A 22,818-nucleotide genomic window follows, 5' to 3' on the forward strand; every position below is an offset into this window, starting at 1 on the left:
GATTTTTCAAATCATTCAAATGTCTATTTTTTAGGGATAGCATTTATCCGATTGTTTGAGTTCTCTTCCAAGAAGTATATATAGAGAGAAGTTAAAATTAGTGTAGAGAGTGAATATAAATAGGTTAAAAACCAAGCAATCTAGATGATGGAAAAACCTAGTTAGTTTAGGTGACTTACCTAGGAATATAGATTTTGAGAGATTTAGGGGTCAGTTCGAGGTGGTTTGATAGATTTTCGAAATTTTTTAAATGTCCAAATTTTAGGAATAGTGTTTATCCAGTTGTTGGAGTTGTTTTCGGAGAGATACATTAACTAGAGAGTGAAACTAAAATTTGTGTAGTAAGTGAAGAAAAATAGGAGAAAATCGAGCAACCTTGCTGTTGGAAAAGCCACGTTAGTTTCATAGATTCCTATTTATAGGAGCAGGTTTTGAGAAATTTAGGGATTGATTTGAGGTGGTTTGATAGATTTTCAAAATCTTTCAAATGTCTATTTTCATGGGATAGTGTTTATCCAACTGGTGGAGTTATCTTTGAAGAGATACATTTTGAGAGTGAAGCTAAAATTCATGTAGAGAGTCAAGAAAAATGGAAGAAAAACTAAGGAACCTTGTTGTAGGGAAAACCCAGCTAATTTTGGTGATTTACCTAAATCCCTATTTATATTAGTAGATTTTGAGAGATTTAGGGCTCAATTGGAGGTGGTCAATAGATGTTCGAAATCTTTGGAGTGTCTAGTTTTATGGATTCGTATTTATCCTGCTCTTGGAATTATCTATAAGAGATATATTTAGAGAGTGAAGCTAAAATTCATCTAGAGAGACTGAATAGAAGTAGGAGAAAAATCGTGCAACCTTGTTGCTGGAAAAGCCATATTAGTATAGTTGATCTACCTATGCCCCTATTTATAAAAGCAGACTCTGAGAGAATTGAGGGTCCATTTGAGGAGGTTCATAGCTTTCGAAATCTTTCAAGTGTCTATTTTTAGTGACAATGTTTATCCAACTATTGGAGTTATCCTCTAAAAGATATATTGAGAGGGTGAAGCTCAAATTCGTGGTAGAGAGTGAAGAAAAATAGGATAAAAATCAAGACAACCTTGTTACTCGAAAAACCAAGTTAGCTTAGTTGACTTACCTAAACTCCAATTTAAGAGAACAAATTTTAAGTGATTTAAAGATCGATTGGAGGTGGTTAATAGTTTTTCGAAATCTTTCGAATGTCTATTTTCTAGGAACAGTATTTATCCATTTCTTAGAGTTCTCTTCTAAGATATATATTTTGAGAGTGAAGCTAAAATTCATCTAGAGAGTGAAGAAAAATAGGAGAAAACACTAGCAACCTTGCTATTGGAAAACCTCGTTACTTTAGTTGACTTACCTAGATTCTTATTTGTAGGAGCAAATTTTAAGAGATTTAGGGATCGACTGCATGCCGTTGATATACTTTTGAAATATTTCAAATGTCTATTCTTTTAGTGATATTTTTTATCCAACTATTAGAGTTGTCTTCTAAGAGATATATTCAGAGAGTGAAGCTAAAATTCATATAGGGAGTGAAGAAATATAGTAGAAAAACCAAGAAACCTTGTTGTTGGAAAAGCCGAGTTAGTTTAGTTGACTTAGCTAGACCCCTATTTATAGGAACAGATTTGGAGAGATTTAGGGTGTTGATTGGAAGTGGTTGATTGTTCTATGAAATATTTTGAACGTCTATTTTTTAGGGATAGTGTTCATCCAGCTGTTGGAGTTATTTCTAAGAGATATATTTTAGAGTGTAGCTAAATTCGTGTAGAGAAGTAAAGAAAAATAGCAACAAAAATCGAGCAACTTTCCTGTTGGAAAACCCTAGTTAGTTTAGGTGACTTACCTAGACCCCTATTTATAAGAGCAAATTTTAAGTAATGTAGGGGTTGATTGGAGGTGGTTGATAAATTTTTGAAATCTTTTAAATGTTCAGGTTTTAGGAATAGCTTTTATCTAGCTACTGCAGTTATCTTCTAAGAGATATATTTAAAGCGTGAATCTAAAAGTCGTGTAGAAAAATAGGAGAGTAACCGAGAAACCTTGAAGTTGGCAAGCCGAGTTAGTTTAGTTGGTTCACCTAAACCCCTATATATTGGAGCATATTTTGAGAAATTTAGGGGTCGATTGGAGGTGGTTGATAGTTTTTCGAAATCTTGCGAATATCGATCTTTTAGAGATGGTGTTATTCCAGCAGTTGGAGTTATCTTCTCAGAGATATATTGAGAGAGTGAAGCTAAAATTCGTGTAAGAGGAAAAAAAAATTGAGAAAAATGGAGCAACTTTGCTATTGAAAAAGCCATGTTAATTTAGTTGACTTTCCTCAACCCCGATTTACAGAAGAAGATTTTGAGAGATTTTGGGATCAATTTGACATGGTTGATAGATTTTCAAAATCTTTTGGATATCTATTTTAAGGAATAGTGTTTATCCAGTTGTTGGAGTTGTCTTTTAAGATATATATTTTGAGTGAGGTTTTAAGAGATATATTAAGAAACTGAAGCTAAAATTCGTGCAGAGTGAATAAAAGTAGGAGAAAATTGAGCAACCTTGTTGTTGGAAAAGCCATGTTAGTTTGATTGACTTACCTAGGCCCCTATTTACAGGAGTAGATTTTGAGAGAATTAGGGTTCGACTGGAGAAGGTTGATAGTTTTTTATATCTATCAAATGTCTCTTTAGTGACAGTATTTACTCATTTATTGGAGTTATCCTCTGAAAGATACATTGAAAGCGTGAAGTCGAAATTCGTGTAGAGAGTGAAGAAAAATAGAATAAAAATCAAGCAACCTTGCTGTTGGATCAAGTTAGTTTAGTTGACTTACCTAGGCCCTTTTTATAGGAACAGATTTTGAAAGATTCGAGGGTCGGAGGGGTTGATAGTTTTTCGAAATCTTTTGAATATTTTCTTTTTGGGATCCATCTCTTAAAGTTATCTTATAAGAGATATATTCTGAGAGTGAAGCTAAAACTCGTATAGAGAGTCACAAGAATTATGAGAAAAATCGAGCAATCTTGCTGTTTGAAAAACCTTGTTACTTTAGTTGACTTGCCTAAACCCTTATTTGTAGTAGCAGATTTTAAGAGATTTAGGGTCAATGGAGATTGTTTGATAAATTTTTGAAATCTTTTCAATGTCCATTTTTTATGAACTAGTTGCCCTCGCACGCGGTCCCCTCGAGTATAAAATTTGAAAGTTTAACTTTAAATAAATACATATTTTTAAATTATAAATGAATGGTTATACACTTTTAATTTGAGTGGGCGCAATTTTTATACTAATAAATTCTTTATTTATAACTCATTTGACAACCAACGTAGCATCACTTGGTATTAAATGAAGGCCCAAATAACACCTGCAAATTAGTATCTAAAGATATGCACATCACTTTCTAATTATAAAAGTCTCCATAATCTGCAATTCAAAAAGAAAAACTTAATACTTTTACTCAAAAATGACTCCAAACAAATAGTGGATAAGAAAGAATAGTAATATCCCCCAACAGATAGGCATGAAGCAAAGACAGTGATGTTTTCGGACCTCAACTCAGTGACACTTCGGAAGCAACGTTGTACTTAATCCTGAATTCTATTAACGACACATTCTTGAATCCACACACATCCATATGCAATGGCCGTTAAGATCACTGGTAAACCATTTACATTGAACCCATTAATAGAATTAACTCTTCCACAAATTACTTACTCAAAACTTTATGATACAATTGGTTGTGAAACTCTCAACATAATCAAGAGAATTAAGAACTTCTATGAAGATTTTGAGAGATTTAAGGGTCAATTGCAGTTGGTTAATAGTTTTCGAAATCTTTCAAATGTCCATTTTTTGGTGACTGGTCTTATCCAACTGTTGTGGTTATCTTGTAAGAGATATATTGAGAGAGTAAAGCTAAAATTTGTGTAGAGAATGAAAAAAAATAGGAGAAAAACAGAGCAGTACCCTTGCTGTTGGAAAAGCCAAGTTAGTTTAAATGACTTACCTAAATCCCTATTTATAGGAAAATATTTTGAGAGAGTTTGGGAAAATTGGAGGTGGTTGATTGTTTTACGAAATTTTTCGAAGGTCAATTTCTGAGGGATAGTGTTTATCTAGCGGTTTAAGTTATCTTCTAAGAGATATATTTTGAGTGTGAAGCTAAAATTCATGTAGAGAGTGAAAAAAAAAAATAGGAGAAAAATCGAGCAACCTTCCTGTTGCAAAAACCTAGTTAGTTTAGTATCAAGACCCTTATCTATAGATTTTAAGAGATTTAGGGATCAACTGGAGGTGGTTGAAAGATTTTTTTATTTTTTAGGGATAGCGTTATCTAGTTGTTGGTGTTATCCTCTAAGAGATATATTGAGAGAGTGAATCTAAAATTCATATACAGAGTGAGGAAAAATAGGAGAATAACCGAGAAACCTTGTTGTTGGCACAACCGAGTTAATTTAGTTGGCTCACCTAGAACCCTATTTATACGAGCAGATTTTGGGAGATTTAGGAGTCGATTGGAGGTGGTTGATAGATTTTTGAAATGATTTGAATGACTATTTTTTAGAGATAGTGTTATTCCAGCTGTTGGAGTTATCTTCTAAGTGATATTTTGAGAGAGTGAAGCTAAAATTCGTGTAAAGAGTGAAGAAAAATAGGAGAAAAACATAGCAACCTTGCTATTGGAAAACCATGTTAGTTTAGTTGACTTGTCTAGACCCCAGTTTATAGAAGTAGATATTGAGAGATTTTGGGGTCAATTGTAGGTGGTAGATAGATTTTCGAAATATTTCAAATGTCTAATTTCTAGGAATAGTGTTTATCCAGTTGTTGGAGTTATCTTCTTAGATATATATATTTTAAGAGTGAAGCTAAAATTCCTGAAGAAATTGAAGAATAATAGGAGAAAAACAAAGCAACTTGCTATTGGAAAAATCGAGTTAGTATAGTTGACTTACATGGACCCCTACTTATAGGAGTAGATTTTGAGACATCTAGGTGTTGATTAGAGGTGGTTGATAGATTTTTGAAATCTTTCGAATGTCTATTGTTTAGAAATTTTGTTTATACAACTATTGAAGTTATCATCTAAGAGAGATGTGGAGAGTGGAGCTAAAACTCGTGTAAATAGAGAAGAAAAATAGGAGAAAAGCCAAGCAACCTTGTTGTGGGTAAAGCCACGTTAGTTTACTTAACTTACTTAGACTCCTACTTGTCGAAGCAGAGTTTGAGAAACTTTGCTATTGAAAAAGCCATGTTAATTTACTTGACTTTCCTCAACCCCGATTTATACTACGGATAAGCCTTGGTTGGCTCATATTAATAGTTCCTGCGTACTTTGTTCTGATGGTGCTAATGAGACCCATGATCATCTTTTTTTTCGCTGCACTTATTCACGTGGCCGCTTGACGGTGATTCGACGCACACTTCGATTTGATTGGCCCAACCCAGCTTGGGCTACTGATGTCTTATGGGCTGCTCGCAGATGGAGAGGCAAACACTATGTTTCTACAGCCTACCGCGCTCTTTTGGCTTCGTGTGTGTACAATATCTGGCGTGAGCGCAACATTAGACGATTTGATTGAGTACATAGAGATATACGCACTGTGGGTACGCTGATGGTTTGAGATGTGCAGCAGCAGAGGATTCTTAGTGTAAAATTACCTAATGCTATTAGCACTTGTGCGCTTTATCGCTTATGGCGGATTCCTTGGCCTGTCGAGGAGACCGCTTAGATTAAACGAGATGTATTGTACTATTATACTTCTTTTACTTAATGAAATTTACCTTTACCGAAAAAGAGTTTGATTGGATGTGGTTGAAAGATTTTCGAAATCTTTCGAATGTCTATTTAGCGGGTGACAATATAAAACTTAAATTTAAATTATTAAAAATATAATTTTCTTCAAAAAAATATATATACATAGGATACATATTTTTTAATTTTAATAAAAAAAATAGCATTAAATCTTATCTTTTCATTCTCGAATTTTCTTTTTCATTTCCCTCTCACCCCCTTCTTTTTCAGCAATATCTCCCATTTCTCTTTCATTTGTTTTTCATTTTCTCTCATTTCTCTATTCTTCTCTTGTCGTCCGACCATTGTCTGCTTGCTGCCACCGCCCGCCGCACTCTACTGCCTCCACAACTGGTGATAAATATATTTTTATATTTGGTATATATTGTAATGGTTTATGAATACATTATTATCTATATTGTAATGTTTGGAATAGTATATTATTTTAATAATTTGTTACTTTGTACGGATTCATACGTAATGAAGCTCATTAAGCCTATTATTATAGGCCACTATTTAGGGGCTTCAAAGATATTGCACAAGAGACTTAAGGACTTTTGGTTTCGAAAATTTAGTGTAAGATTTAAATTTTTAGTCTTTAGTTTATTTTTTTATTAATTAAAATTTTGGTTTTGTTATCATATGATGTATTATATTTTGTAGGCACATATGATTCAATTCGCAATAAATTTGGTACGACTTTAAAAAATGTTAATGACTCAGAAGATGGTCAACCACCTTCAGATGATTGTGAAAATGATGATTATCCCCCGTATTGAATATTGGACATTTGTAACTTTAATTTTTTGTGTAGTAGACATATTTTGATATATGTTTAATTATTTTTTTTAATTTTGATTAAATATGTTGTTATGTTTGAATTTTATAAATTGTTAGTTGTAAATTAAATATAATTTTAATTTAAAAAATTATGTATAAAAATTTGAAACAAAAAATATTGTAAATGATAACTATCAATTTTTTTGTAAAATTTGATAATAAACATTTGCAACGGATTTTAACAAAAATAATCGTTGCAAAATTTGTTTGTAAAATTTACAATGGATTGAAGTTCATTGCACATGTCGTTGCAAATAATGCATTGCAATTTTGCAGTGGGATTTCGTCGCAATGAAACTTTCGCAAATTTTGCAATGAAAATATAATCACAAAGTCGTTGCAAAAATATAGTAAACTCCGCTGCAAATATCGTTGCAAAGTCAAATTATTATGATATAAAAATCTTATTACGCTAAACATCCTAATATTTTATAACCACCAATATTTTATTTATTCGAATAATTTAAAAAATTATTTTTTATGAAATATGTGTGTCGATATTTTTAAACTCTTAAAACGTGTTACCAGATACAACATCTTATAAACAGTTCCAAATAATCTCATTCAAACACCCTCTAAATTAGTTTAATAAAATAAAAAAAAAAATATAATCTGTTTACCTCAACAAACTGAACTTCCCAAGAACAACTGAAACAATCCCCAAAAAGCTCAAATTATCATGTGATAAAAACCCATAATTTTCAAAAGCCAAATTGGCACAGAAAATATTCGTAGAAGAGAATTTAGGTTCACTTTTGGGGGTAGTGAGAGCCAAGTAAGAGCACTTGAAATAATTACAAGTGGTACAGCTGTGAATCTCACTTTCTCATCCATCAACGTTCGATATTTATGTAAAACTTTAAGTATTTGTGTTTATAAATACATTTTAGGCTTACATGGATATGTTTTAGTGAATTACTTTTATTATGAAAAATTGACCTATCTACATTTCTGCAAACAGATAAAACCCTAACCCAACTGTCGGGTACCCAATTTAGTCAGGTTTCGGTTTGAATTTGAATTCATTTTTTCCAAACCCGACAAGTCGAGTACCCAACCCGAATAATCTGAATCCAAAATACCCGACCGACGCCCACTCCTAAATTGTTGGCTACTTTTCCTTCTCATTTTGCATCCAAAACCACATGAATATATAAAATATTTTTTGTTTACATATTCAAAAAGGATGAATGAATATATTCCCCATCATTCCATCTCCATCACTTTAATTGCACTAAATGGATGCTTAATTCTCTTAAACTTAATTATAATACTAATTAACATTTGAATAATCAATGCCCTATTTGCCTAAGCCATGATATCATCATCATATTACTTTTTACTTATGTTGTTACAATTATGTGATTTTCTATCAAGCTAAATGAATGGAATAAAATTCAAATTCATAACTTCTTGTTTGGGTCGACTCTGATACCTTGTTAAGCGATCATTTCATCTTAAAGATTAAATTGTTAGAGATATGAATTATTTAATTATCTTGACAATGCTGAAGACAATGAGTTTTTCTTCTGCAGTATATATATTTTTTTTATACAGGGAGATTTTGTTCGTGATAGAATTATGACAGAGAATGAAATGCATTTAAAATCCCTGAAAATTTATGAGAAATTCGTACCTTTCGATAGAGAAATGTTGGTTACCTATAATGTTTTAGGCTTGTGCATGGTTAAGATAAGATCTCTTGTCATGGATTCGAGTTCTACCTGACGTATGTATATTTATCTCATATATCGATATGTTGATTTGAATTGAATTGTTGCTTATTAAAATATTGATTTAATCATATGATTACTACTTTAAAAAATTTTATTACATGGTCTTGTTTTTTTTCATTTGTTGCTTTAAATAGAGTCTGGAAATTTTAAGATATAATGGTTGTGTAGAGGATTATATCATTTATTTCAATTAAAAGATTATCTATTAATGACGTGTATATATATTATATTAAATAGATTCAATACAGTTTGAAATTTGTAATAATAAAATTACAGAAATCACAGAATTGGAAATGTTAGGTAGTTTTGTGATAGAAAATTGCATGGCCCACGCCCACACGGTGTTCCAGAGCATGTGTATGAACTCAACTGACGTTGCGCGGCTATTGTTAGTTAAATACAAAAGTTATGTCAATCAGACCACAAAAAATGTTAGTTGGCCGGCCTAACTTTTATAACATGTTGATTTTTTTCTTTGTTTTTTTGTCAAAATGCATTTTACTCGTTGCGTTTTGTTGAAAAAGCTAAATCCCTCTCATTATGTTTGGTTTTATTTTTAACTTATTTTGGTGTGTTTTGTGGAGATAGAGAGTGAAAAACAAAGATAAATAAGTATAAGTTAGAGATAGTGTATATGTTTGAATTTATTTTTTGAAGATAATATAAATTAAGTATGGTTAGTGGGAGACAAAAGGTACTGTTCATTGTCAAATTATGTCTCTTTTATATGTATTTATATATATTTGTATGAATATGTATATAATTTATTTAGTTGTAAGTGGATTAAAATAAATAGTATTTTCTAATTATATATCTACGAAAAAAGACAAATATAATTTAAATTAAAAGACATATAGTCACATTTAAATTAAATGAATTGATTATTATTGTGTTCTTTTCTTTTAATTTGAAAATTTGAATTATATTCATAAATATTTTTTTCATTATACATTTTATTTTTAAGATTTTGGTATTTTGGTACATGTACTTTTAGATAAAATTGAAAAAATACTAAATCTTATATATATATATTTAAAAAAATTAATTTTTTTCGATCAAAAAATAAAAGAAAAAACCGAACAGTGTTCTGTTTAAACCGAATTCAGTTCGGTTTTCAGTTTCTGAAAACAGTGAACCAAATTTTCGGGTTCGGTTCGATTGATCGAACTAAACACCCATAGCTCGTTGTGCGTTGGGGGATGATTTTTAACTATTTTTTACCTTATTTTTTAATATTCTTTTACTAAAATACCCTCATGATTTCATATATTTCATATGTATAATTTTTTATTTATTTTGAGTGATTTTTTGCTTTTTCATCTATTCAAAATTTTTTTAAAAAATATGAAAAAAAACTATATAATCTTTTAAAAATTTATAATTTAAATTAAAATATTAAATTTAATTAAATTTAAATTTCAACAATTTCTATAGTTGTTAAAACTGAAAGTTAAAAATTATAATTATTAAACCTAAAATTATTTTTAATTAACCAAAATATATATTTAATTATTATAAGTATTTAAATTTATTTTTAATCAGCTAAAACATTTTTAATTAATTATTATAAGGACGACGGCACCATAGGGGTCTGGGTGTCGCCCTCTTTTTTATTCTTGGTGATGGCAATGTCGCCTAGCTTTGCGGGGAGAGTGGAGGCGGGGGTGCTAGGGGGTGCGGGGTTGAGCAGTGGGGGCAAGGGAGGAGGCGGCGGGGTGGGGGTGGGGGTTGGGGTTTGGGGTGGCGGGTGCAGGGTGGCTTTGGGGTTGGTGGGGATTAATTTTTTTTAAATAATTTTTTTATAATATATATTTTTAATCAATAAAATATTAACCTTTGATTTTTTTTATAAAGTTAAAATCCAATGGTCAAAAATTAATTGATTAGATCTCATAGCTCAATATAAGAAATACAGATCCAACGGTTATTAAAATAAGAAGTAATATTTTTAAGTAAGGATACAACAACTATTTTTTTAAAAATTTAATACCGTTAGTTAGATTTAATGGAAAAATGGAAAATTGAGCTACATTTTACAAAACAGAGAGGGTTTTTTTTTGTCAATTTTTAAAATAAAAGGGGTTTTTTTAGGAAACTTTTTAAAACACAGGGAATTTTATGTATTTTAGCCATTTTTTTTCTTTTTCTTTTTTTTTTTTATAAATTTGATGGCATCTGGTATTGCAGTTATATATATACGTCATGAGATATAATTTTTTTAAACCAAAATTACAAATAATTCCTGTACACGTAATATAGAACGTTACGTAGGATTTGAAGTAGAAAATCCAATCCATTTTTCATTTATTATGGTGAGATGTTTTAGGCAATATATAATTGTAGTTTAAATAATTTTTATATATTAATTACTGTAATTTTATAATATATAAGTAATTCATATAATCAGTTAATATGTAGGATAAAAGAATATTAACATATTAATTATTATTGTGCCGATTAGGTTTAATGCAATTAACAAAATTGAGGCCCCATAATTTTAAGAACATGGATTCGAAACCCACCAATATGTGGATATCATTATACTTTAATAGTAGGTATTGATAGATAAAGTTATTTGATATTAATGAATAGTATATGATTATTATTGTTGTTGATAGTTGCTAGATATTGATGTTTGATACTGATATTGTAATCGACTTATTAAAAAAGTAATTGTAGTTTATTGCTTTCACTTAAAAAAAAATTATATATGATAGAATTGTATTCATGCATGTATAACCATACGTTTTGTTTTACGAGTTTAGAATCTGATATTAATATACAACAGACATGCAAAATTTATTGTCAATTATATATTGACATGTGCAATATATTTCACCATCACTTTTATATTTTTTATAAAATAAAATATAAATTGATGGATAAAATCATATTGCCAGCAAAGAAAACAAATAGCAACGATTTGGTAATTTTAGACCACATCTCGTGATTAAGGAGATAAATATAAAATAAATCATGAAGGACCGATCAAGAATCATGGAAGTCTCATAAATCCTCTCCCTACATGATCTCACTAGAAAAGAATTACTATTGGCTATAATATGTGTGGCTATGGCTAAAAATCGTGGTAAATGACTACGACTAACTACAATAAAATAAAACCAACACAAAAATTAGCTTTTCCACTATGAAAGAATTGTTTGCCATAACTAAAAGTCATGATAAAAATATTTGTCATGACTTTTATTTATGGCAAATATTTCAGCCACTCTTGCAAACCACGGCCGAAAATCCTTGCAGTGGTCAATAATTATTTGCTATGACTATTTGTCATTTACCATTGTTAAATGTTATAATTCTTCTAGTCTCTCCTATTTTGACAATAACAACTCAAGTAAGTAATTAAATTTTATTTTATTAATATATACATATATGAATGGAGTGGATCAACATGGGACCGCGTGGCAAAAGCGCAAAAAAAAAAAAAAGAAGCAAAGATCAATAGTTAAAATTCGATCAAATCAGGGGATGTGCTTTTGGTAGTTCTCGGGGGGTTCGATATAGTATGAGGACTATAAGAAAATAAGCATCCATATACTAGACTATAGATAAATATAAACGAACAAAGAGCAACATATAACATAAATGATTATCATCTCTTTGTGTTTTGTTTCAACTGAAACATACCTTCAATTTGTTCACCCCATAGGCTCCAAATTAGAAGCCATCTAAAGATGATCCACACCACACCTAAGGAAGATAATTTTGATCTCCTTCCAGAGGAAATCAAAATTCGTCTGAAAGAAAAATGATCAAAGAGAACTACACTATGAGTCAAGGTGCGCAGTGGGCCTGGCTTCGTTGGATCGGTCCAACGGGATAGGCCCATCTTTAAAGACAGGCTGGACAAACCCAACCCACTTGGAATCGGACTAGTCCTAGGCTGATCCCAGGAATCGATACGTGGGATCAGCCCAACTGATGGCCCAGGACCATCTTGTCCTAGTCCGAGCCTAGGCTCGGCTAAGCCAATTGGGCTGGATTAATGGTTTGGCCAATTGGGCTATTCTTTATTTTAATAATTCATAATAATTTTTATATTATTCTTCTAAATTGATACTAGTAGGATTATTAAACTTTCCAAACTTAAAAAAAAATATTTTTATTATTCTACTTTTAAAAATATATTTTTTGGGCTTGTATTATTGAAATTTCTTATTGTAAGCTTGTTAATTAAATTTTTATTTAAGTTCATTAGTCTGTATTTTGTTTTGGTTTAGTCATAAGTTTAATTATAATTTTTGTTAGATTTAATATATTATCTATATATTTAATAAGACAATGATAAATTTAAGAAATTGTTCAAAGTAATACCTCAATTTATTAATTGAATTTAAAAATTTACATGTCGAATATAAAAGGAAAAATAAATAAATAGAGAATTAACTATAATTTTTTTTTTTGGTAAAGGTAAATTACATTAAGAAAAATCGTAGTACAGTCATATGGCCGATGATGTGTGCCATGGAATTTGCCATAATCTATACAAGGCTATCATACTAATTTTATTGGGTAATTCTGCACTAATAATACGTAATCTAATTTCATCAAGAATAATCTTAGCCACTGCCAACGGGTCTCGATCCAATTGCTGAAATTTCCTCCTATTGCGCTCCTGCCAAATGTGATATACTATAGATGCTAAAAGGTTGCGATAGGTGGCATTAATCACGTGCTTTCCCCTCTACTTTCTCGCAGCAATCATTATATCAATCATCCATCCTCTGTTTGTCCATGAAAATCAGATCTCCCTACGTAAGATTCGAATACACTGTGTTAAATAAGGGTACGAAAATAACAAGTGTTGATGAGTCTCCAGTGTACCCATCGAGCAAAGAACACAATCCCCATTAAGATGTTGTAACCATGGACGATCCATGGTGGAGGGTTGTTCATGTATAGCTAGCCATAAAATAAATGAATTTCGGGGTATTTTGAATGGGCCCATAAGGAGTGAATACCATCCTACCTTTGGGCCTGAAGAACGAAAGATGTCATACACCCTCCTATTGGTGTAAGGGCCTCCCCTCAAAGTGATCGAGTCTTGTGTGCCTTGTAGAGTAGGCAAATTTTGGATAATGTCCAACATGGAAAATTAACTATAATTAACTATAATTATTAAAGAACATATAGTACATATTGCAAAAAATTATTCAGGAATCACTATCCACTCGTACATATTTGATGATCCTTCTCCATATCGATATTATGTCCGTGGATAATATAATCCTTCAAAATCGATGTTTTCTCCACACTCTCTGGATCGAAAAATATTGAAGGTAGAAATGGTTCTTCATCTTCATCATCATCCTCCTCATCATTGAATGTTGGTGGTTTGTATTTGTTCCGTTCATGTTCCAATTGTTTCTTCCCCATTCTTGATCTAACCAATCTTTCCATAAAACCAAAAATTTTATTGATAAGTTTTGACCTAAATGAAAGGCGTAACGATCAGGCACTGTCTTGGAGAAAGCCTTAGTAAAACAAATATGTTTGTAAAGATGCAAAATACCAATACTTGGAAAGAAAGACCTTATGAAGTTTAACTGTACCTTGGGATTGGGTTTAAGTCTTTCCTGGCAGCTTAGGTAGAAGGCGAAGAAGGCGTCCGTTCTGGGGAGGGGGGGTGGAGGGGCTGAGCCATCAGTGAGATACCATTCTAGAAGAACTAGAGTTCTAACCTTAAGTCAAGACCTACAAGTCAATGGAAAGTGTCTATGGTAGACAGTTTCTATGGGGCGTAGACTTACCAAAAGGTAACTGTGGCCTGCAAAGGTTTCTTCAGGCCAGGCAAAGACTCAAGTGCAAAAGTAGAAGGCGCTTGACTACAAGACCCATACATTGAGCAAGGACGAAAGTCAACTATAGTGATCCAACGGTTCCATGTGGATGGGCCTTCGCTCAATGGATAATAGCTACTCTACAGATAATAAGCTAATTTTCCCTAATAAGTCACATTGACGGGAAGGTTTGGCACCTTGATGATGGCTCTTCGCCACCTAAGGTTGTAGTATGTTAAAAGAGTTAGGTTGTTCGTCCATTAAAGTGGTACATGAGCTGGGGTTTAAAATGTCATGAGGTAGTTTAGTCCATATCCGGTGTGAGCGTTAGAGCATCAAGAGGATGTTTTCCTAGTAGGAGAGGACTGAGAATGACGCACCTCCACTGTACCAGTTATCGTTCCCAAAATAAAAGTTGGGTAGCCAAGTGCGGAGCAGATAACTACTGAAAGCAACTAAGTAGTAAGCCCACCCCAAGATGAGTGATCTCCTATTCCAACTTCCCCAGAACCTTTGGTAGCACAATCAAGACAACGACTGGTTCTCCGCCCTCACGTGGATAAAGCATATAAATTTTGAGAATTCAAAAAGTCACGATGAGACGATCCATTTATCATTATGATAAATGTTGAGTGAAAGTACAGTGATGTATGCAACAGAGGCATACTAGTAGACCAGTATACTTGAACTTTGTTCCTACATGACCTAATCAATTCGATCAAGCACTCGCCATTTATTTTTATTATTGACTACACTAAAAATCATTGTTTAACTCTTTGACAACATGAAAAAACCAAAAGCTTTGCCTTCCTCTCTATCTATCCAAGGGATGGAAAGACAAAGGCCTTTGGTGTCCCTTCTAGTCAATAAATGAAGCCTCACAATCACTAGCCAATAGACTTTTCTCTCATGCTTTTCTTTGTGATGGGTGTCAAGACCACAAAATATAATTCCTACAAACACTCTGTAGAAGTGGGAGTAGGGTCGATTTCACATAGACTGGTTGTAAGTCGATTTCTTCAAAAGAAAAAGAAATAGTTGTGGGGTTTAGAATGTAGAGAAGAATAATTAAAGGAAAACTAAAATAAACTAGAAAGCTATTAAAATTAGTAGATGAGGATACGGGAGGGGACTTTTCCAGTTAAGATCAGGTTCATGCTTGATTTCGTGAGTTGATCATTGATTCAAGTATAACACTTGTTCAAGTAAATAGATCAGTTATGGTCATTGGTACGACCTAACTACCTCACATTTCCTTACCTTTTTTTCATTCAAGGTATGACCGTTGGCTGAATCTCTAATCATTGGACAACCCTGGGAGAACAACATTAAGAACTAGAAATGCCTAATTATAACTAACAAATTTCTACTAGGATAATTCATTTAAGTTAGATCATGCATTCCCCATAACATAACTAACTACTTTGACATAATTAATTATGCTATGTTGCTACTGAGTATTGAACTAAATAAATAATTACATGGATTTGTAAAGTTCAATTAGCTAAACAAACCTTCTTGATAATGACAATTGACCATATTATTCATAAATTAGATGCTTATAATAAGAGCACAAAGAATAATATGAATACTTACTTAACAAGCGTAATAAGCACGGATAAGATCTCACAACATAGAGGAATCAAGCAATCAACTTAACCTTATCAAAAAATTATGAAATTTGCCGGACATGTTAATGGAAGAATAGACTACAAAGTGGAATCCACTAACTCTAGGCAATGAATTAAAAATTAGAAGATGAAGTTGTCAATAAAATTCAAAGTATGCTGGAAATCGAGAGATCCCCTCCCCCCCATTTATACTTAAAATATCCTACGAATCTAGATATAGGGGGTGGTTACGTAAAAAATTGGTCTTAAAAACTTAATAAATCACTCTATTACATCAGCGAAATATTCAAGGGATCCTTTCCAAAACTCGCAGCAAATTATTTTTTTTTCTCTTATGAAAATCGCATCTTTTCTTTTCTCTTTAGTGTTGACTGGAGCACTGAGCGCGGGCACATTTAGTCGGCTCAACGAAGCTGTCAGAAATCTTTTCCATCCTTTTTGATGCCTTCAATTTCTGTTTTTACCTTGATTTTGCCATTTTTATCCCATATCAAACATTTTGAGCTAAAAACGCTATAAATCCATATGCATTATTTATTTGATATATCTAAAAAGCTTAAAATCTAGATCTTTGATTTTTAAAATTTACAATTCAATTATTGTAAATAGTTTATCGCATTCAACAATTGTTATTGGTCTAACATAGATCAAACAATTATGGAAAATAAAAGCATAATGGTCAGATCACTCAAAAAGTTAACAATGTTAGGGCCATTTAGGAGACAAGGACGAATGTGTAATATTTTAAAAAATTGGAGGAAGTATTTAGCCTATTTCCATATTTTTCGGCAAAACCAATAGGGTATGTTTTTTTGCATTTTACCCAACATTTCTATTATTTTTTACCGTTAGGACTGCAAATGTGAAATTGCAGTTATTTTGAGGGTGCATTGTGCAAATTACCCCTTAAAATATCCTTTGCAATTCATCCATTACAATATTCTTCTCCGTCTCCAGTTCGCCAGTTTGTGACAGCCATGGCTTTGGGAGCAAAAGAGGCAGCATTCTCTGTCTTCTCTTCTTACCCTTCCACTTCTCCCAAACTTCATTGCTTCAATCAATCGCTATCTTCAGTTAGGTTCGGCATTTCCCTTTCCCCCCCTGCGGCTTTGTTGAAATTCACTCAATATAACCTCCCATTTCTTTCCCCTTCCCACCCCATCAAATGTCCTGGCTTTCAGTGTCACTCTTCTCTGGAAAGCGTAACTGTAGAAGAAGAGGTGGAAGAATCTGGAAAGCCCGAGAGCAGAAGGAAGCTCTTTGTATTGAACTTGCCTTGGTCTTTCTCTGTTGCTGATATAAAGAAACTGTTTGGTGAGTGTGGAACTGTTGCAGATGTTGAGGTACAAAGAACGAATATAAGAATGTTTTTCTTTTCTTTTTGGTGTGTGCGCGTGTATTATACGCTTTTTAAATGTTTTTGGTTGTCGGTTCTTGCTATCTTGTGGGAAAGTGTAGATTATTAAGCAAAAAGATGGGAAGAATAGAGGATTTGCATTTGTGACAATGTCTTCGGGGGAAGAGGCTCAGGCGGCAATTGAAAAATATGACTCTTATGTAAGTTCTTCTTCGGATTTTAAAATTCTCGAGGTGTTCAAGTTCAATTCCTAATCTTTAGTTTTCTTTCTTTGCACTATGGCGAGTACTGGTAGTTTCTTTTGACAATGAGCTTAGGTGCTAATTCCTTTGGTTCTGCCGTCAGTCTTGCGATGTTTGTGAATGGAGTAACACCCTGTCAAAGTGAATGTTTTACTTTCATACACATTTGAGACTTGTTTCTTCATGAAAATGCATGGACTCTGCAACGTATTGCAACTAATGAAACCAAATATCGAGTATCCTAAGTATGATACATACGGTGTGCTAGAGAATGCTATTAGTCAAGCTGTTGAATATTTCTAGGCATTATTGCTTTGAGGCATTATTCAATATTGCGGATTGTTTCAATGGTATCTCATTGTATTAACTTAATAACTCCACTAAAAATGCCATTTTTAAAATTGCTTCCCTCATAAAAGTGCATGTCTGTCTGGAGCAGCACCGATGAAGATGGAAAGTTATATGGAAATTAATTGCGACATGCGTGCTTTGAAGATGTCCAAAAGTTGGTTCTGGAAAGACAATGGCTGTTAGATAGACAGAGTAATTCGATATGAAAAAGAGTGTAAAGGGTGTATGTGATTCCAATGATCAGGCATTGAACTTTAGACTGAGTGATGAGTATAAGATAGTGAAAGCTAGAACTGCTATATGTTCTTAAGTTCATGGGATTAATATGTGTTGTTAAGTGTACTAGTATATAAAAAAATTGTGTATTAGATTGACTTGTGGGTTTTCAAGAGGAACCACTTATTCTTATTCTTTCTTTCGCAAAAAATACTTCTACTGGTCCAAGGGTTCAACTGTCTACCTGCCTCAAGGTATTTCATACCCACAGAATAAAGAGATGATGAAACTCAGACCTTTGGTTTCTTTTAGTCTTCCATATTTTAGCTGTCGTTTCATAATAATCATCAAAGTTGCAGTGGAGTTTACAATGTTCTGTTCATAAGGATAGAATTTCTTTGATACGTTTTCGGGTAGCTTCAAAAAATTTCCGTTATGTAATGATATTATTGCCAATAATATTTTGAGCAGGAGTTGGTTGGTAGGATTATCAGAGTACAATTTGCCAGGCGATTTAAGAAACCTACTCGTGCTTCTCCTGTAGTTACTCCACCAGGAGAGACCCGCCATAAACTTTATGTATCCAATCTTGCATGGAAAGTGAGGTCCAACAATCTCCGGGATTTTTTCTCATCCAACTTCAATCCTGTTTCAGTTAGAGTTGTATTTGATAATCCTTCAGGGAGATCAGCAGGGTATGGATTCGTGTCTTTTGCGACAAAAGAGGAAGCCGAATCTGCAATTTCTGCATTAGATGGGAAGGTGATCAACTGCTGCTTCTTGTTATTAGCTCTTTCAAGTTTCTTATTCCTTCTTTTACACAGTTTTTCATACAATGCTTGCAGCAACTCACTTAGCTAGTTAATAGTGATGTACTTCTTCAGTAAGTATTACTCATTGTTTATGGTTCCAAATGATCATGTCTGTTTCTACTTTGAGAGTTTCATAGTTCTATCGGATATCAGTCATAGGATTTTGTTTCATAATGTGGTTAGAAAAGTTGTGCATGGAGTTGTGAAATCTACAAATTAAAAGGTTTTGGATCTTGATATGAAGTAGTGCACTAAGTTACTTTTGACTGTCTACTACTGAATGGCTTCACGAGTTTGCAACAAACAGTCATTGTTTTAAAGTGTAACATTTTATGTTGACTTTCATGATTATGTATATATGATATTACTCTTTCAGAAGATGTCCATGAAATACTATAAATTCAGAAATTCTTCCAGTGAAAAAAAAGAATGATGTAAAATTTTGGCTCTCGAAGCTATGAAACTGAGTCATGCATTTAGTATTGAATGTTGATGTGATTACCCAGGTAAATAGTAAATACATACTGCTTGATTTGATTATTGTATTCTTTTCTGTGGGGCATGCGTGTCATTGTGTAATTGAACAAGACTTGATAGAAATCAAAGGCTGTTTAGAAAATATTTTGCAGCAAAACATGAAGCAGCAACAACTAGTTGATGATAGCTTTTCATATTAGTGAGATACCTAACATGATTGAATCAAAATTCTAATTGCTGTACATCTGTCTTGGCGATAATTTATAGCTGGATGTTTCTAACATCCATAAGTACTCTGTCGTTAGCTAAGTTTTCTACACAAATTTGTATCCTTAACAGGAGAGATTTGTTTACCCCTGACTATATCCTTCTTAAGACAACGGCAACCCACTCTCTGAGTTTTAGTTTTTTGTTGAAACGGTGAACATTTCAACCGCTGAGAAATCATTCTTTTGTATACCTTTCTATGGGTATTTGCGTATCTTGCTTGTTTGTACAGTTTCTTTTGTACAAATACCTGCTTCTGTTCATATCTCAATTTGGATGAACACAAAGAATGCCTGTTGTGATTATTGATTCTTGCATGCAGAAAGTAAATGTGGTTTTCTAAAGTTTACAGACATGTTAGTAGCTAGATGTTATAGAGATAAATGAGCTGATATTGCATGAGGTTTTGCGTCCGAGCATCCCTACTACTATTATTTTGTGGTGGTAATGACAGTATCTTCTCAATGCTCTTTATGTAGGAATTATTGGGAAGACCAATTCGCTTGAAATTCAGTGAAAAGAACACTGATGCTTCTGAAAGTAAAGAAGAATCGTCAAGCGAACAGAAGCCTGAAAATGCTTCTGAAAGTAAAACAGAAGAATCGAGTGACGAATAGCCTGAAAAGTCCTTAATTTCTGTCAAGCTCTGGCTGTTTTGTATTTTGTGGACTGATTTCTGGAATCATGAGATGATAAAGAAGAAAACAGACGGTAAAAGATATAGCATATATTCCATCTTGTTCATACTCTTCATAATATGGAATTTTTTCTGAGAAATTGTATATTGTAATCTTATCATACCTGTTATATTCATTAACAGATAGAGATATAAACTTTTATCTGATGCCGGTTATGGCAATATTCTTCTTATGGGTAACATATTGTACTGTGGAGACATTATCTATTTCTGTTCCCTTCTGCTTCATGACTTTGCTTCTAACTGATAACGGGCAATTGATCTTATTCTCACCCGGGGCCGGAGGCCAAGCTTTGACTTGCCAGTTATGGCGACACAACGGTCTTTTGTGCCTTGTTCGTGTTGGAATCTCCCCTGTCGACGCTAGTTCGAGCTCTAATGCAGCCACATTTCTCCCCTGTCGACACATAAAATCATGGAGCCACAGGGGTTTTTGGCTCACTCTAGTCGATCTTTGAGTAGGCTGCTGTGAGCTAGTAGCAACGTTAGTATGCTGAACAAGAGGTATAGTCTCAGGGCTTGCAACATATGAAGGTGAAGGCATAGTGACTGATTCAGTGTGGCTGTCATCAGTGTCCATTGAAGGAGTTGGAAATGGACACTCAAACCGTTCTATGGATTGAACTTGAGCAAAGGGAAATATAAGCTCATGAAAAATCACATCCCTAGATGTGAAAAGGATATGGTCTTCCAAATCATAAACCTTATAACCTTTTTGCGTCATCGAGTAACCAAGAAAGACGCACTTGTGAGCTCTTCTGTGAAATTTCGACTTGTGTGGATTAAGGTTTGTTGCAAAGCATAGACACCCAGATGTTTTAAGATGAGTGTATGTGGGGGGATGTCCAATCAGGGCTTGGTAAGGAGTGATCCACCCCAAAATATGTATAGGAGTTTTGTTGATAATGTACGTAGCAGCTAATATGCAATCTCCCCAGAATTTAAGTGGGAGTGATGCTTGGAACACAAACACTCTAGAAACATTGAGCAAGTGCCTGTGCTTCCATTCTACCCTCCCGTTTTGTTGGGGAGTGTAAACGCAGGAGGTTTGATGTATGATTCCCAATCACAATGCAAGCCCCAATTTAAAAAGACGCATGCCTGGCATGTGACTTTTTTCGACGAGTGACTCAACTTTCCGACCAAATTTGCACCAAAATTGAAATTTTTTTAGCTTTACGGAACCAAAATGGAACCCTAGTAACTTAGGGAATTAAAACGAAAATAGCCTGAAGTTAGGGGACGAAAATTGCTTTTAAACCCAAAATATATCATATAATTTTCACTAATCACCGTGCGAAGTCAATCGCCAAATTACCCTATTATGCACAGATGGTGTTTGTTAGAAATTAGAGTAATATTGCTACATTGCATCGTGATACACATGATGATAGATCAAGCTCTAGTATTCTTGTTGCACCTTCATTTAAGAAATTTTTCTTAGGCCTTTCAATTTTGAGGAACGGTTTTGTGGCAAGCTGTACTCCTTTTATAAGGTTTGATAGGTTCCATTTGAAAGGACCTCTTGGAGTGTTTTGCTTGCGGCTATCGGTTTAGATAAAGAGAACGGATCATCCCAAGAATGCAGCAGAAACATGATATACGATAAATTTAATTCATAAGGGAATTAAAATCGGATTTAAGGGGGTGTACCCTTTGATCATTCCTGGGTATTCACAAATAAAAAGCAAAAGCCTTACCAATAAAACATGTGTTATAAAGTGGCAATGAATAATCAACACTGAACATAAAAGAAACCACGAAACTATACCGGTTCTCATTTTCTGATCGGCTACTCACATTGACTCCAAATCTTTCTCCCGATCTATTCACTTAAAGGGTTTAAGTGTAGAACCTCTCCAAAAAAATTCCACTCCACACCACACCATGGGAAGATGAATCTAATCCTCTTTCTAGAAAGGATTAGATCTGATGGAAGAAATGAAAATCGTTTTAAACTATCGATTAGTATAAACGATATCTTCTTGTTCTCAACTTGAATATGCTTCAAGGAGAACTCAAAAGTATGGAGAAAGGGGGAAAAATTCTTGATTAATGGTTGATCCAAGAGGAGGGAGCCAAAAACAAGAGTAGGAGAGGTTCCATGAGATAGCGTTCTAGTGTATTTAAAAGACCTAGTCTTTTAAACTTCCACATACATAATCTCCACAAAACATGCACGTGTATCATCAGCCTATTTGGCCAAGTGGGGCTCTTCTAAAGAGCCCACTCGACCTCACCTCTTTCCAAAAAGGCGGCCTAGACTTGGTCTTATCCAAATTCGGCTACGGTTTGAGTAGTTGGACTAACTTGTTTTTATTTATCCAAAAAATTAAATCAAGTCAAATAATAATATATTGATTTAATTCAATTAAATAAAATACCTTATAAAAAAATTCATGTGAATATTTAATCCAATTAAATATACACATGCCCAAATATGCTCAATATAAATACGTTCATTAATCAAGGCCAAAATTTTAATTAGCCCATCTACTAATAATTGACGAATTCAATCAAATTAATTGGCTCAAACTTTAAATTAATCCAATTACTTTAAAAGGCTAAGCTCAAATTTAATT

General features: G+C 33.2%; 1 protein-coding gene and 1 long non-coding RNA gene across 2 annotated transcripts; one reads left to right on the forward strand and one right to left on the reverse strand.

The window, feature by feature from the left end:
• Positions 1–12,781: 12,781 nt before the first annotated feature.
• Positions 12,782–22,398, reverse strand: LOC148787641 (uncharacterized). Its single transcript, XR_016066244.1, has 2 exons — positions 22,008–22,398; positions 12,782–13,157 (listed from the first exon to the last, which is right to left on the reverse strand). It is a non-coding gene; the product is annotated as an uncharacterized LOC148787641 (long non-coding RNA).
• Positions 16,721–20,418, forward strand: LOC105165153 (RNA-binding (RRM/RBD/RNP motifs) family protein). The gene is made up of 4 exons (XM_011084058.3): positions 16,721–17,160; positions 17,276–17,374; positions 18,455–18,745; positions 20,019–20,418. Exons 1-4 carry the CDS (start codon positions 16,795–16,797, stop codon positions 20,154–20,156), a joined length of 894 nt encoding a protein of 297 aa, XP_011082360.1. The 5' UTR covers positions 16,721–16,794; the 3' UTR covers positions 20,157–20,418.
• Positions 22,399–22,818: the final 420 nt, after the last annotated feature.

Source organism: Sesamum indicum, linkage group LG6 (genome assembly GCF_026168435.1).
Source record: "Sesamum indicum cultivar Baizhima isolate 11 linkage group LG6, ASM2616843v1, whole genome shotgun sequence".
Classification (NCBI taxonomy): domain Eukaryota; kingdom Viridiplantae; phylum Streptophyta; class Magnoliopsida; order Lamiales; family Pedaliaceae; genus Sesamum; species Sesamum indicum.